Source organism: Quercus suber, unplaced genomic scaffold, assembly GCF_002906115.3.
Source record: "Quercus suber isolate HL8 unplaced genomic scaffold, Cork oak 2.0 scaffold_654, whole genome shotgun sequence".
Taxonomy (NCBI): domain Eukaryota; kingdom Viridiplantae; phylum Streptophyta; class Magnoliopsida; order Fagales; family Fagaceae; genus Quercus; species Quercus suber.
The window spans coordinates 32,739-46,907 of NW_027070095.1; the positions used below are offsets into that span (position 1 = coordinate 32,739).

Below are 14,169 nucleotides of genomic sequence, written 5' to 3' on the forward strand. Positions count from 1 at the left end.
CTAAAACTGGCTGGACAGCTGGTCTAGCGCTCCTCGGATCTCGACCAATGTCCCTGTTAGTAACCGAGCTACTGACATAACCTTAGACGGCCAAGACCTTATTCTTCCTGGTGCAGTGAAAATGACGTTAATAGTTCCTAATGGAGGTTTCGCAGAATCACTCCTCCCGGACTCAGAATTCATTTGACCTTCTCGGCCACTAGAGTGATGCAAGAGATGCCTCAACCTGCCTTCGCAAACCAATTGGTCCAAATGGTCCCACAAACTTCTACAATCTTCAGTGGTATGCCCATGATCTTTGTGGTATTGACAATAGAGATTGTGATTGCGCCTCTCAGGATTCCCTACCATCTTACTCGACCACCTAAAGAATGATTCATTCTTGATCTTTTCCAAAACTTGGTGGACTGGCTCCTTGAACACTGTATTGACTGCTTGAACATTTGTTGACCCCGACTGCCCAATGAAATCTCTCCGTGGCTTATTGTTGTTGTAACGGTCCGACCTGAAATCCTTCCTCTCCTGGGGGGTTACCTTGTCCTTACCCTTCCCTTGCTGCTGATCTTCTTCAACCCTTTTATATTTTTCAATACAGTCCATAAGCTGACGCATGTTAGTAACAAGTTTACTAGACAAGGACGTCCTTAAACCATGGTCAGTAGATAGGCCAAGCTTGAACGTATCTAGGGCCATTGCATCAAAGTTACCCTTCATATCATTAAACATTTCCCAATACCTATCTGAGTACGCCTTCAAGGTCTCACCCTCACGCATGCTTAAGGATAGCAGAGAAGACAAAGGCCTGGCCACTCTTCGGTAGGTGACAAAACGTGAACCAAAAGTTTGAGTGAGCTCTTGGTAGGAATTGATGGAATCTGCTTTCAGGCTGTCAAACCACCTCATTACAACTGGCCCAAGACTAGAGGGGAAGACCTTGCACATCAGAGCTTCATCTCTGGAATAGACAGCCATCCTTTGATTAAAGTGGCTCACATGCTCCACAGGGTCCGTTCTACCATTATAAATGGTAAAGGTTGGTTGGTTAAAATGCCGAGGAAGTCTCGCTCTTTCAATCCTATGCGTGAAGGGTGACCTAGAGATTTGATTCAGAGCCCTGCTCATAGCATCATTTCCCACCCCTTCACGTGATGGGCTTTGAGGTTGCTTTTTGCGACGGTGCTCTTCTTCATATGAAAAGGATTCACTGATTGGTGTTTGAGACCTTTGCTCATAAGTGACATCCTACTCGTCATCCCAATCCTCATCAGAGTACGAAGGAACAAGTTTTCTTTTTGCATGGCGTAACTCCCTCCTTAACCTCTCAATTTCTATTTGCATGCTATTCTTCTCCGCATGAGACACATGACTTCCTCCATGAGGTTGACGTCGCTCAAGGTGCGTAGTATGCACTCTGCCTTCACGATCTTGTCTCTGCTCCAAATTGAGAAAAAGGTCTATGTGCTGGATGCCCCAGATTCTGCCGATTGTTGCCCTGGTTCCGCCATTACCGACTGCTGTTGCTTCCACTTATATTCAAGCTCTTCCACAGACGGCACCAATTGTAGGGTCTGGATTTGTGGCCCAAGCCCAAAAACAATAAAATTTGTAGAGCGAGGGTGATAGAGCAAGATTAACTATGGATCTAACAACAATTGATTATGGCATGCAAGTATAAGCCAATGTAAAAGTACATGTAAAGACTAAGCGAGTTTGAATCCAAAGAGAATTCTGATTAATTCAATACAAGTTACAATTCCTCAGCTCCCCCTCCCTTCTAGGAATCCTTCTTCTTTATATAACACCCTCTTCCCTCATCTCTATCGTCCACTTGTTCTTCATCTAGGTTCCTACTTGAGTGCATGTCATGTCATGTATCTTCTCCAGCTTTTTGTGAGTGGCGATAGATGAGGTTACCCTGTTCAGGGGTCTTCTCCACATAAATGCGGCCAAAAAGGTTGTTGCAGTGCATTTAATACGGTGGTAGCAGCTTTTCCTTTAGATATTTCCTCATTCTTATCGTCTCCAGATATACTCAGAGCTTATCTTGATCAGTAGGAATGCTCGGAAGATCATTCTGTCCTTCTACACATTTGATTGATCAATACTATTTGCGTCTGAGGAATAAAATCTCTTCAGATGGATGGCGATCTCTTCAGATTGTACCCATCTTTCTTTTCCAGGTATCCTTCTTCTAGATGGGCCTTGCCCTTACCACCTCCTTCTCTTCGGACGCACAGTAATCCTCACATGGGGCCCTAGGCCCACTACGTTAAGAGAGAGAGAGAGAGAGAGAGAGAGAGAGAGAGAGAGAGAGAGAGAGAGAGAGAGAGAGATACTCAGAAAATTTCCCAAAACAGTTCATAAATGACAAATATCTTGAATAACAAGTACGTATGCATGGGAATGCATGATCATGTGATATGCAAAACACAAATTTCATCATGGGCTCAGCCCAATCCAATCCAACCAGCACACAGCATATAGCACACATCTGAATGCATGTAAATATCATTATAATGCATATGAAATGCAATGTATGACATTTTAACAACATTTAAGTGTAAACCCAACCCAAAATTTCAAGAAAAACTCAACAATTTTGAAAAACCCCAAATTTTTATGAAAAAATCCCAAAAACTAGGTTTTCAAACATGCAATGCATGAAAAAGGAAGAGAAAAGAGATCTTACCAAGTGATTTGAGCAAGAAATGATCAAGATCCAAGAGGGTTGGAGGATTTGAGTGAAAGGAGAGTGAAAGGGAGATGAACAAACACGGAGAGATCGAGAGAGATCGAGTGAAAAATGAAGAAAATCGAGACAGATCCTTAAATAGGCACCTCTAATAAATCTCGACAGCTGAGGTGTCGAGAGGTATCGAGGAAGCTGTCGAGGAAGGTATCGAGAAAATTGCCGTCGACAGCTGAAGGTATCGAGAGGTATCGAGATGCAAGAAGAAATTCAGATACGTGATGCTCGATCGATTGCAAAGGTGTCGAGAAGGTATCGAGGAGACAGAAGATATCTCGATCGATCCACAAGGTGTCGAGACAGGTGTCGAGAAAGAAGACTCAAACACAATAAGTGAATCTTGATCGATCCATCAGGTGTCAAGAATCTATCGAGGGGACAGAAACTTTCTCAATCGATCCATCAGGTGTCGAAGAGGTGTCGAGATTGCGATAAGAAACAACTTGAGAAGCTCGACAGATGACCAGGTATCGAGGAAGTGTCGAGGGAGGTGTCGAGCCAGCAATAAAAAGCAGTTTTTCGAGAAGGGAAAAACACAGACATGAATACAATCCAACACACATCTCAACCAAAGATCCACTCAACATATAAATCTCTTAAAAACATCTCTCAACAAAAATATAAGCACAAGGATCATCCAAAACACACACACACACACTAAACAAGTCTAACCAATTTTATATTTAAAAAACAAGTTATGATAGTTTAGTGAGCATACATTAGCACATGTAAAACCTTTGTGATGGTCAAATCACATTGTACCTGCACATGTATCAAAAGTAGCAAAGAATATTGCGTGTTATGTGTGAAAAATATCGCAAGATTGCATATGTGTATACATGTTATGATGATCTGAGATATGAGAAAATAACTTTTAACTCACACACAATCATAACTGTTTGATGGGGACTATCACCTTTGAGGTACATCCTATAACTCCCACATCTCCTAGAATACTCGCTTGCAACCATATTTAAAGCATTTTTAATCTTTTTGCTTTTTTTTTTTTTTAAATTTTCTTTGCATGTTTTCTTTTATTTTAGCATATCATACATGGGTATATAAAAGAGAGAAAAGAAATACCCAAGATGTTAAGCATTTGACATCGCACTTTTGCTATGCCGAAGCATACGAATGTCTTTGACACTGCACTTTTGCTATGCCGAAGCATACAGGTGTCATATTATGATTAGCGGGAACAGTGGTGAGATGGTTATTTATGCATTTCTCTTAGGATTTTCTAGTCCTACCCGTCAAAAAGAGTGATATGAGTGTTAAGTTTTAAGAGATAACCTAATCTTACTCATCACAAACAAGAGCCATAAAGCTCACTTGCTTAGTTGTGCATAGAGATGCTTATCTAAGTTACAAGAGATGCAAAGTTTAGAAAATTTTGTTTCATTGGCCATCCAAGGTACATAAGTACCAAAGTACACAGAACACACACTGTTTTTGTATTTTTCTGATTTTTCAATTTTTTTTTATATAAAAAAACAAAATAAACAAAACTGAAAGTAAACACACAAAACATGTTAAATAAAATAAAGCAAAAACTAGACTGACTCAGCAGAAAAACAAAACACACAAGCAATGCAATACACAGAAAAACAATAAGGGAAAAGAAAGTGATGAAATCACTTAAAGTCCTTTTTCTTCCACACCTTGGAAGAGCCTTTCCTTTGATTGAATCCTTGAACCGGCGGTGAGGGGGAAGAATTTAACCCGTTCAAGTTCAAAAGGAACATGAGGGCTTTCAGAAGATCTCCAAGAGGAGCAAGAGAGGATTGAAGTTGATTTTGGCTTCCAGATGCTATCATGCCATTGCTCTGTTGAGTGGCTAACCACTTATAGCAATTTGGTCTATTATGACCGGCAGCTCCACAATAATGACAGAGATGCTGCTTCTTTTGTTTAGGCTTTTGAAAGTTAGCCTTCTTAGCCCTAGGGTTTTTAGCATCTTTCTTATCTTGCTTAGGGGGTGCTCCTAAGATAGATTTACCCTTGTTTAAGTTCTCACTAGCTAATTCAGTTTTGACATCAATATTCTCAATTTCAGTATTATTAGCAGGAGGAACAAAAACAGTATTGCTAGTTGAAGCAGTATTAGAGAAAGAAATACCATACCCTAAACCAGTTCGATCCGAAGCAGATTTCTGATTGCTAAGCATCTCATCAAGCTTTGCACTTGAAGTCCTCTTTAGTTGAGCTCTGACTTGAAACAGCTCTGCTTCAAGCTTCTTGGTCTTCTCACCAAAAAATTGTTTTCAAATCTCAGTACTCTAATAGTTTGATTCGCCTCATCAAACTTTGTAGACAACTCTTCACGATCAAGTTCCACATTACTGAGCTTCTTGGTGGCCAGCCTGTATAATTTCTCATGCTTTTCAGAGAGCTTGTAAAGCTTCTCATAGGCTGAATGGATATCATCTTGATCATCCATTTTCTCAAATTTTGACTCCACCAGTTCCTTTTCTTCATCCACTTCTTCAACAATCCCTTCAGTAGGATTGACTGTGGCAGTGAAGGCATTTAAGATTCCGTCATCCTCATTGTTGGAATCATCTTCAGGCTCAGTGTCACTTAGAGTTACAGCAAGTGCCTTGCTTTTCGCAATGCTCTTGAGATATGTAGGACACTCATGTTTCATGTGTCCGAACCCATGACATCCAAAGCACTTTGGTCCTGCAGGAACAGTGTACTGACCGCCATCCTTAGCATCATTCTTCCCTTTGTCTTGACTTTTAAACTGAGAAGAACTGAACTGCCTACGGTCCTGTCGAAGCTCCTTCCATTTGCATTCTTCATAAACTTCTTGAGCTGCCAAGTGATGTAGGACTTCATCTTAGAATCTTCATCATCGGAAGACTCATCTGTATCACTCCTCTTTGCCTTCAAGGCCATGCTTTTACCTTTACTTGACTTGCCAATCCTAGATAATCCTATCTCATAGGTTTGCAAGTTTCCTACCAGCTCAGTCAAAGGAATCTTGTCAATGTCCTTTGATTCCTCTATCGTCGTGATCTTGGCATGGAATCTCTTAGGTAGAGATCTGAGCACCTTCCTTACAATCTTGGGTTCAGGGATGGTTTCCCCAAGATTGAAGGCTGAGTTCACTATGTCTTTGAGCTTGGCATAGAACTCATCAAACGACTTATCCTTCTCCATCTTAATTTCTTCAAAGCTTGTAGTGAGCCTCTGAAGTTTTGAATCTTTGACAGCCTTTGTGCCTTCATAGGTAGTCTGGAGGATGGTCCAAGCCTCCTTAGCAGTTTCAGTTGAGGATATCTTTTTGAACTCCTCATTTGTGACTGCACTAAATAGGGCATTTAACGCTCTGCTGTTGAAGTTAGCCGCCTTGATCTTAGTATCATCCCAATCAGCCGGATCTTCTGTTGGCTTAGTCCAGCCAATCTCTATAGCTTGCCACACCTTTTCATCTAAAGACTGCAAGAGAGCTCTCATGCGTACTTTCCAGTATGCATAGTTAGTGTCATCAAATAAAGGAGGTATAATTAAAGATTGTCCTCTATCCATGACAAACAAGGGTTAATGGATCAATACAGCAAAGATTAAACCCTAATCAGAGTGTGCTTGCTCTGATACCACTTGATAGGTCACAATCTGAATGACCCCTTGTGATTAACCCTAATTAATTAATTTAGCCAAGTAATTAATTAATCAATTAATCATGCAATTTTGTGGAAGCACAAACAAATCACCAAAAACTAAATATGCAGCAGAAAATAAATAACACGGTGATTTGTTTACGAATAGGGAAAACCCTAACGGCAAAAACCCCACTTGGTGATTTTCAGGTCACCACTTCCGAAACTCCACTATTATCAAATCAAGCGGTTACAAGTAAAGGAATCCCAAGTACCTTACCAACCTACAGTTGAACCTTTACCCCAATACCCAATTGGACTTGATTTGTAGCGACAGTTTCCACCTTTGATGCACGGCTCCCAAGTACGTGACTAACCAATGCGCGGATCCAAGTACGCGACTTCAGAACACCAACTAAGGAAGAATGGTTGGCTGCAAAGTTTTTCAATTCATCCTTTATGATGAATAGCAGGAAGATGCTTGGTTACAAAACCCTATGGTGCAAATACACAGCAACTTCTTGATGGAAGATGAACTAGGTCAAGAACTTCGTCTTTTGATCACAATTTGCTCGAATAGAGATTGCTATCGAGAAGGTGTCGAGCTTTAAAAACTTTGCACTTCAACTTGCTTTTTCTTGGACAAACCTGATGACTTCAATACTTGACTTTGAAACATTGTTTCTTGAAGTATTAAAAACACCTAGAACTACCCAATTACAAGTAGAGTGTATTTTGTCAAAGGATTAGCCAATTTACATAACTAAGTAACATATGTTCTTAATCAAGTTAAAACATATATGTCCTAACACTTGCCCTTGTCCTTGGATGATTCAGCTGGTTTGCTCTGGTCACCTGGCTGACTAGACTCCTTGGAGACCTCAAGCGTGGTTAGAGGAACTTGGCTGACCAAGGATTGCTCCGAAGCCTCTGGGAGTTGTGTTGGAGGAGGAGGATCAGACTCTGGGAGCTCTCGGATGTCAGGATCGTAGTATATGCTCCTAGGCAGCCTCAATTCTGAGTCAGCAGGCACCCCGGCAGCATCCAGTGCTTTACCCCAGGTTATGTCACAGTAATCTCGGCTGACCGAGGCGAACTGCTTCGTTAAACCTTTTTCGATCACGTCCACTCCCAGCTTGTATGCTACTTTCTTTTCGGCCTCGGTTACCTCCTTGGCCAGCTGAGCGTCCCTCCGAGCCAGCTTGGCAGTCTCCCTAGCCTTTTGGAGTTCGGCGTGAAGTTCCTTCAGAAGCACTCTCTCAGAGGTCAAATTAGTCTAAGTCTCATTTAGCAGCTTGCGTTGGGCTTCGGCCTAGCTCTCAGCATTTTGGAGGCCAACATTGAGGCTATCCTTTTCTTGGGTTACCCCTTTGAACTGCTCGGAGATCTGAGAGAACTCCTCTTTTAAGCTGCCCAAAGTTTTTTTTGCCTCGGACCGAGAGTGGGCCTCCGCTTGGGCTTCGACATAGGCTTTTCTGTTCCACTCTTCGGCCACGAAGACTTGCTGGGTAATCTGCACAGTGAAGTAAAAATGTTAGCATAAAACAGGCAGAAAATTAGCGTGCCAATTGAAGAGTTGGATTAGCTTACTTACCATGGCCAGGTCCCTCTTTAGGGACATGAAGAGTTCATACTGGCTGAAGCGCCTGTATGACTCCATGTCTCGGGGGAGAAGTAATGGTTGCTCTAAAGCTTCAGCTACCAGCCCTGCTCTTCCCCCATCATAGTTTCTAATGGAGGTCCCCTAAAAAAAAAGGAACGCCATCCAGCTCCAATCTGGGAGACCATGTACGTTGCCTTCGGCGCACGTCAGCCGTAAGAGGCTCCTCTTGACTCTCTACGGATGAGGCCCTCTTGCTCCGGTGGTCCCTCACCACCTTTTGTTGCTTTGTGGTCTTTAGTGGCACCACCAACTCCCTCTCCTCAGGTTCGAGAGGTCTCTTTTTCTTCAAGTCCGGTACTGGCTTTAAGCTTAGATTAGGAACCTAAGGTGGTGGTGGAGGCAAGTTCACCACTGGTCGGGAAGTCTCAGTCCCTTTAGGCTCAGCCTTCTTGCCCCTCGTCTTCAGTAGCGCTTTTAGGTCTGACATTTCTTCTTCTTCCAAAGAGTCCTCTGGAAGAGTGGTTATCAAAATTGGGGGATGGACACTGGACTGCCTGTCAATCTCCTCCTCGAAATCTGAGGAGGGTATCACCTGCACCCCCCTAAAGCTTCTCCTTCAAATTTGAACTTGTCTATCTGTTCCTCTAGTGAAGAGGACGAAGAGCCGACCCTCTCACCTACGACCGCCGGCTCAAGAGGGACTTGTTGAACTGGTTGGATCAGTAATGGAACACCCTGTGGATTTGGGTGTGGAACGGGCTCAAGATCATAAGGCGCTAAGAAACTATGCCGAGCGACGTCTATTCGCCAATGCCGGTGATCACCTTGTGTAATGGCGTTGCCGACCAGTTGAATATCGGTTGACCGGTTGAATATCGGTGTCTATGGTTGCAAAGGTAGTTTAGGGTGATGGAACCCATTGGGAGGGTCATTCCTCCTTCGATGAAGGCTATCATTGGGATTATGACCTCCCCCTCTCTTCGATCCGTTAGCATCCGCTCCGGAGGGCAATACCTCAGATTTACCCTTCGCGGTATACCATAAGTCCGCTTAAATTCCTCTATCAACGCTGAACTATTGACATGGTATTGGAATCTACCCATTTTTAAGGAATAATTGAAGCAGTAACCAAGAAATGGGGGTTTCGAAGGTTGAAAATCCCAGCCGAGAAGAAAATAAGGGATTGAGGATGCTGAAACTTACACAGACAGGAATGGAGAATGATCTCTGAACTCAAAGTGGACTTTTAGTAGATTCTGGGAAGAAATAAGACACAAAATCAAAGAAGCTTGAAGGATTTTGAATGAAACGAGTGTGCTGGGTATTCTGAGGATGTGTAAAGTAAAGAAAAATAACCACCTCTGAGGGTTTATATACGGGGGCAGGTGAAAGGATGTAGTTCATCCCGTCCAAATCCCGAAGAACAGCCCTGTCCGTTGGATCAATGACCCACCGTTGGATGCAAAAGACAAAACGCTGCCTGAAGTAATTAATACAGCACTTTGGGAATACGGAAATGACAGGGGCAATGATGAAGCGCTTGTATCTATGCCTGCGCACGTGCAAGCTTGGGTATTTATGTACTCTTTTCAAGCTTTTCATTCTTTTCAGTGCATGGCAGGTCAAAATCTTACTTTTTCTCCTCGGATGAGAGGGAAAAATTAAAATTTTGAGGGGTTATTGTGGGGGGAAAAGCCCAATCTAATGTAGTGGGCCTAGGGCCCTATGTGAGGATTACTGTGCGTCCGAAGAGAAAGAGGTGGTAAGGGCAAGGCCCATCTGGAAGAAGGATACTTGGAAAAGAAAGATAGGTACAATCCGAAGAGATCACCATCCGTCTGAAGAGATTTTATTCCTCGGACGCGAATAGTATTGATCAATCGAATGTTTAGAAGGACAGAATGATCTTCCGAGCATTCCTACTGATCAAGATAAGCTTTGAGTATATCTGGAGACGATAAGAATGAGGAAATATCTAAAGGAAAAGCTGCTACCACCGTATTAAATGCACTGCAACAACCTTTCTGGCCACATTTATGTGGAGAAGACCCCTGAACAGGGTAACCTCATCGACCACCACTCACAAAAAGCTGGAGAAGATACATGACATGACATGAACTCAAGTAGGAACCTAGATGAAGAACAAGTGGACGATAGAGATGAGGGAGGAGGGTGTTATATAAAGAAGAAGGATTCCTAGAAGAGAGGGGGAGCTGAGGAATTGTAACTTGTATTGAATTAATCAGAATTCTCTTCGGATTCAAACTCGCTTAGTCTTTGCATGTACTTTTACGTTGGCTTATACTTGCATGCCATAATCAATTGTTGTTAGATCCATAGTTAATCTTGCTCTATCACCCACGCTCTACAAATTTTATTGTTTTTAGGCTTGGGCCACAAATCCAGACCTTACAGATAGGATATGAAAAAATAAATTGTAGTAGAATTTGAATAGTTTCCCATAGGTATTGTATAGGTATCACAAAGTAGGACGTATATTTTAAATAAATAAAAAAGACAAAATTTTGTCGTCTAACTCTCACATGCACCAACGCTACACCACCACCATATGTATAGAGGTTATTACAAGCCCTTATTTAGTTTCTTATCAATGTGATTGCCACTTTTAATATGAATAATGCACCTCCTCACTCCATATTATTCTACTAATCAATCAGAGATTCCAAAATCAAGTAGGAAACATCTAAACCATTCCCATATGGACTATACTTCTTCTTTTCTTCTTCTTTTTTTAAATACCTATGGACTATATCACAACATCAATATAAAATTGATTATTGATGATAGGAAATTTGTGGTTTTGATGGTCAAGAATAAACTCTTCTTCTTGTTATTGATGACAATTTTTTTTATAAAGTGGTTTTTCCAAGATCATATGAGGATTCTATATATAACATAGATAGTAGTACAAATTACACCAACTTTAGAGAAAATTTGATTGATGAAATTGTTAATTATTAAATCAAAATTAAGATTAAATCTAATGTTTTAATTGTAAAAACAAATTTTTACAATTAAAATTTTCACATGTAGATTTTTCATACTAATAAACTCACTCACAAGTCACAACAATAACAATATTGTAAAGTAGTAATCATAGAGCGTTAGAGCATGAAAGATGGCAACATGTCCTTACCTCTGCATTTACTCCGAGTAACTCCATGGATACATCGTTACAAAGTGGTCTCATGAAATCCCATACCCTCTTTGCAAAATCTTCAATTTCTATGTGTGCTTTCTTTGTGAAAATTCGAGTAAGTATGAAGGGTTTCAACATTGGCAGGGGTTTATATTTGTTGAAATTTTTGTTATAGAATTTTAATTGAAGTAGAATTTTCAAGCTCTTGAAACATATATCTAATAGAGTTTTACTTAAACTAAACTATTGTAATACTTGATAAGAAAATTACACTTTGAAGAGAAATAATAAATATATAAGATATAAAACCTAAAATAAAAAGAATCTAGAAAAAAAATAAAAAAAAATAATGGTGGCGTGTAAAATTGTGAGAGGTCCAGAGGTTTTGGTTTTATATATATATATATATATATAGACTAGTCGCTAACCCATGCGATGCATAGAATAGCGTTGAAATGATATGTTCGTATGAAAAAAAAAAAAAAAAAAAAAAAAAAAAAAAAAAAAAAAAAAAAAAAAAAAAAAAAAAAAAAACCTCATGCATGCATGAAGTGCGTGCAATAAGGCTAGTTAAAGATAATAGTATAGTTTCTAGTTAGATCTGGACTTCAACCCCCGTCTAAATCAAAATCGACTGGTGTCTTGGTTTGATAATAAAAAAGTTATTATCAAGAGCGGACGCCATAAGTTTAAACTCTCTCTCAAAAAAATAGTATAGGTTTGTTAGAATTTGTGTTTGATTTAAATTTTGATGGGATACTAAAAAAAAAAACTTTTTGATGAGATTTACCATAAATGTGGAAGTTTGGAAATACATAATAATTTTCCCTGAAAATCCTAATAAAATTGTTCAGAATAAAGATAAAGATTTTTTAGAGTTTAACTCTACCATGGAGTCTTTAAACTCTTATCACCACATCTTCAACTATTTAAATAAATAACTAATTTTTAAATGTTTTTGTAGGGTCTGAATTTGTGGCCCAAGCCTAAAAACAATAAAATTTGTAGAGCGTGGGTGATAGAGCAAGATTAACTATGGATCTAACAACAATTGATTATGGCATGCAAGTATAAGCCAACGTAAAAGTACATGCAAAGACTAAGCGAGTTTGAATCCGAAGAGAATTCTGATTAAATCAATACAAGTTACAATTCCTCAGCTCCCCCTCCCTTCTAGGAATCCTTCTTCTTTATATAACACCCTCCTCCCTCATCTCTATCGTCCACTTGTTCTTTATCTAAGTTTACTTGAGTGCATGTCATGTCATGTATCTTCTCTAGCTTTTTGTAAGTGGCGGTAGATGATGTTACCCTGTTCAGGGGTCTTCTCCACATAAATGCGGCCAGAAAGGTTGTTACAGTGTATTTAATACAGTGGTAGCAGCTTTTCCTTTAGATATTTCCTCATTCTTATCATCTCTAGATATACTCAGAACTTATCTTGATCAGTAGGAATGCTCAGAAGATCATTCTGTCCTTCTACACATTCGATTGATCAATACTATTCGCGTCCGAGGAATAAAATCTCTTCGGACGGATGGCGATCTCTTCGGATTGTACCCATCTTTCTTTTCCGGGTATCCTTCTTCCAGATGGGCCTTGCCCTTACCACCTCCTTCTCTTCGAACGCACAGTAATCCTCACATGGGGCCCTAGGCCCACTATGTTAGATTGGGCTTTTTGCCCCACAATAGCCCCTCAAAATTTTAATTTTGCCCTCTCATCCGAGGAGAAAAAGTAAGATTTTGACCTGCCATTCACTGAAAAGAATGAAAAGCTTGAAAAGAGTATATAAATACCCAAGCTTGCACGTGCGCAGGCATAGATACAAGCGCTTCATCATTGCCGCTGTCATTTCCGTATTCGCATAGCGCTATATTAATTACTCTAGGCGGTGTTTTGTCTTTTGCATCCAATGGTGGGTCATTGATCCAACGGACAGGGCTGTTCTTCGGGATTTGGACGAGATGAACTATATCCTTTCACCTGCCCCCGTATATAAACCCTCAGAGGAGGTTATTTTTCTTTACTTTACACATCCTTAGAATACCCAACGAACTCGTTTCATTCAAAATCCTTCAAGCTTCTTCGATTTTGTGTCTTATTTCTTCCTAGAATCTACTAAAAGTCCAGTTTGAGTTCAGAGATCATTCTCCATTCCCGTCTGTGTAAGTTTTGACATCCTCAATCCCTTATTTTCTTCTCGGCTGGGATTTTCAACCTTCGAAACCCCCATTTCTTGGTTACTGCTTCAATTATTCCTTAAAAATGGGTAGATTCCAATACCTTTTCAATAGTCCGGCATTGATAGAGGAATTTAAGCAGACTTATGGTATACCGTGGGGGGTAAATCTGAGGTATTGCCCTCTGGAACGGATGCTAACGGACCGAAGAGAGGGGGAGGTTATAATCCCAATGATAGCCTTCATCGAAGGGGGAATGACCCTCCCAATGGGTTCCATCACCCTGAACTACCTTCACAACCATAGACTCTCTCCTGAGCAATGCGCACCCAATACCTATAGGATCCTAGAAGCCATCGATGCCTTGAACCTACAATTAGGATTAGGGTTGACCTAGCGTGACCTGGTACATATGTACGAGTGTCATAGCCAAAAGGGGGCGGGATATTACCTTAAATCCCGATCCGACACTGTTAGACTTCTCTCCTGCCTTCCCAAGTCAAATAAAGGGATGAAAGACGACTATTTAATCATCTCGGGCGCATGGCATGACGATTTACACTGTCTGACCCAGCCAGGAGAGCCAGGCGTGACTTCCTAGACTTAGGATCTCTAACAGTAGGCTTAGGATCTTCACTCTTCATAATCTGCTTTTTCTTTTTATGTCGTCATCTTTTAGTTTTTTGATCAAGTTTGTTTGTTTTTTTTTTTTTTTTTAATTATCCTTTTTTTTACAGACAAAGCGCATACTTCTCCTCGGCTTAGCCTCACCAACATTTTCGCACTTTATTATCTATTACGCTTCGAAGATATTTGTGAGCGAAGACAGACAGCTCCAGTCTGTCCCCTTCATACTCGGCTACACACCA

The 14,169-nt window shown here is 40.6% G+C and overlaps 1 protein-coding gene across 1 annotated transcript; it reads right to left on the reverse strand.

Annotated features, from left to right (window-relative positions):
• Positions 1-972, reverse strand: LOC136064266 (uncharacterized). Its single transcript, XM_065765803.1, has one exon. The coding sequence runs from the start codon at positions 970-972 to the stop codon at positions 1-3; it is 972 nt and encodes a 323-aa protein (XP_065621875.1).
• Between the last annotated feature and the right edge of the window lie 13,197 nt (positions 973-14,169).

What these genes read in the sequence shown, in the direction of transcription:
- LOC136064266 (XM_065765803.1), bottom strand. Translation starts at nt 972, where the DNA reads ATGGCTGTCTATTCCAGAGATGAAGCTCTGATGTGCAAGGTCTTCCCC.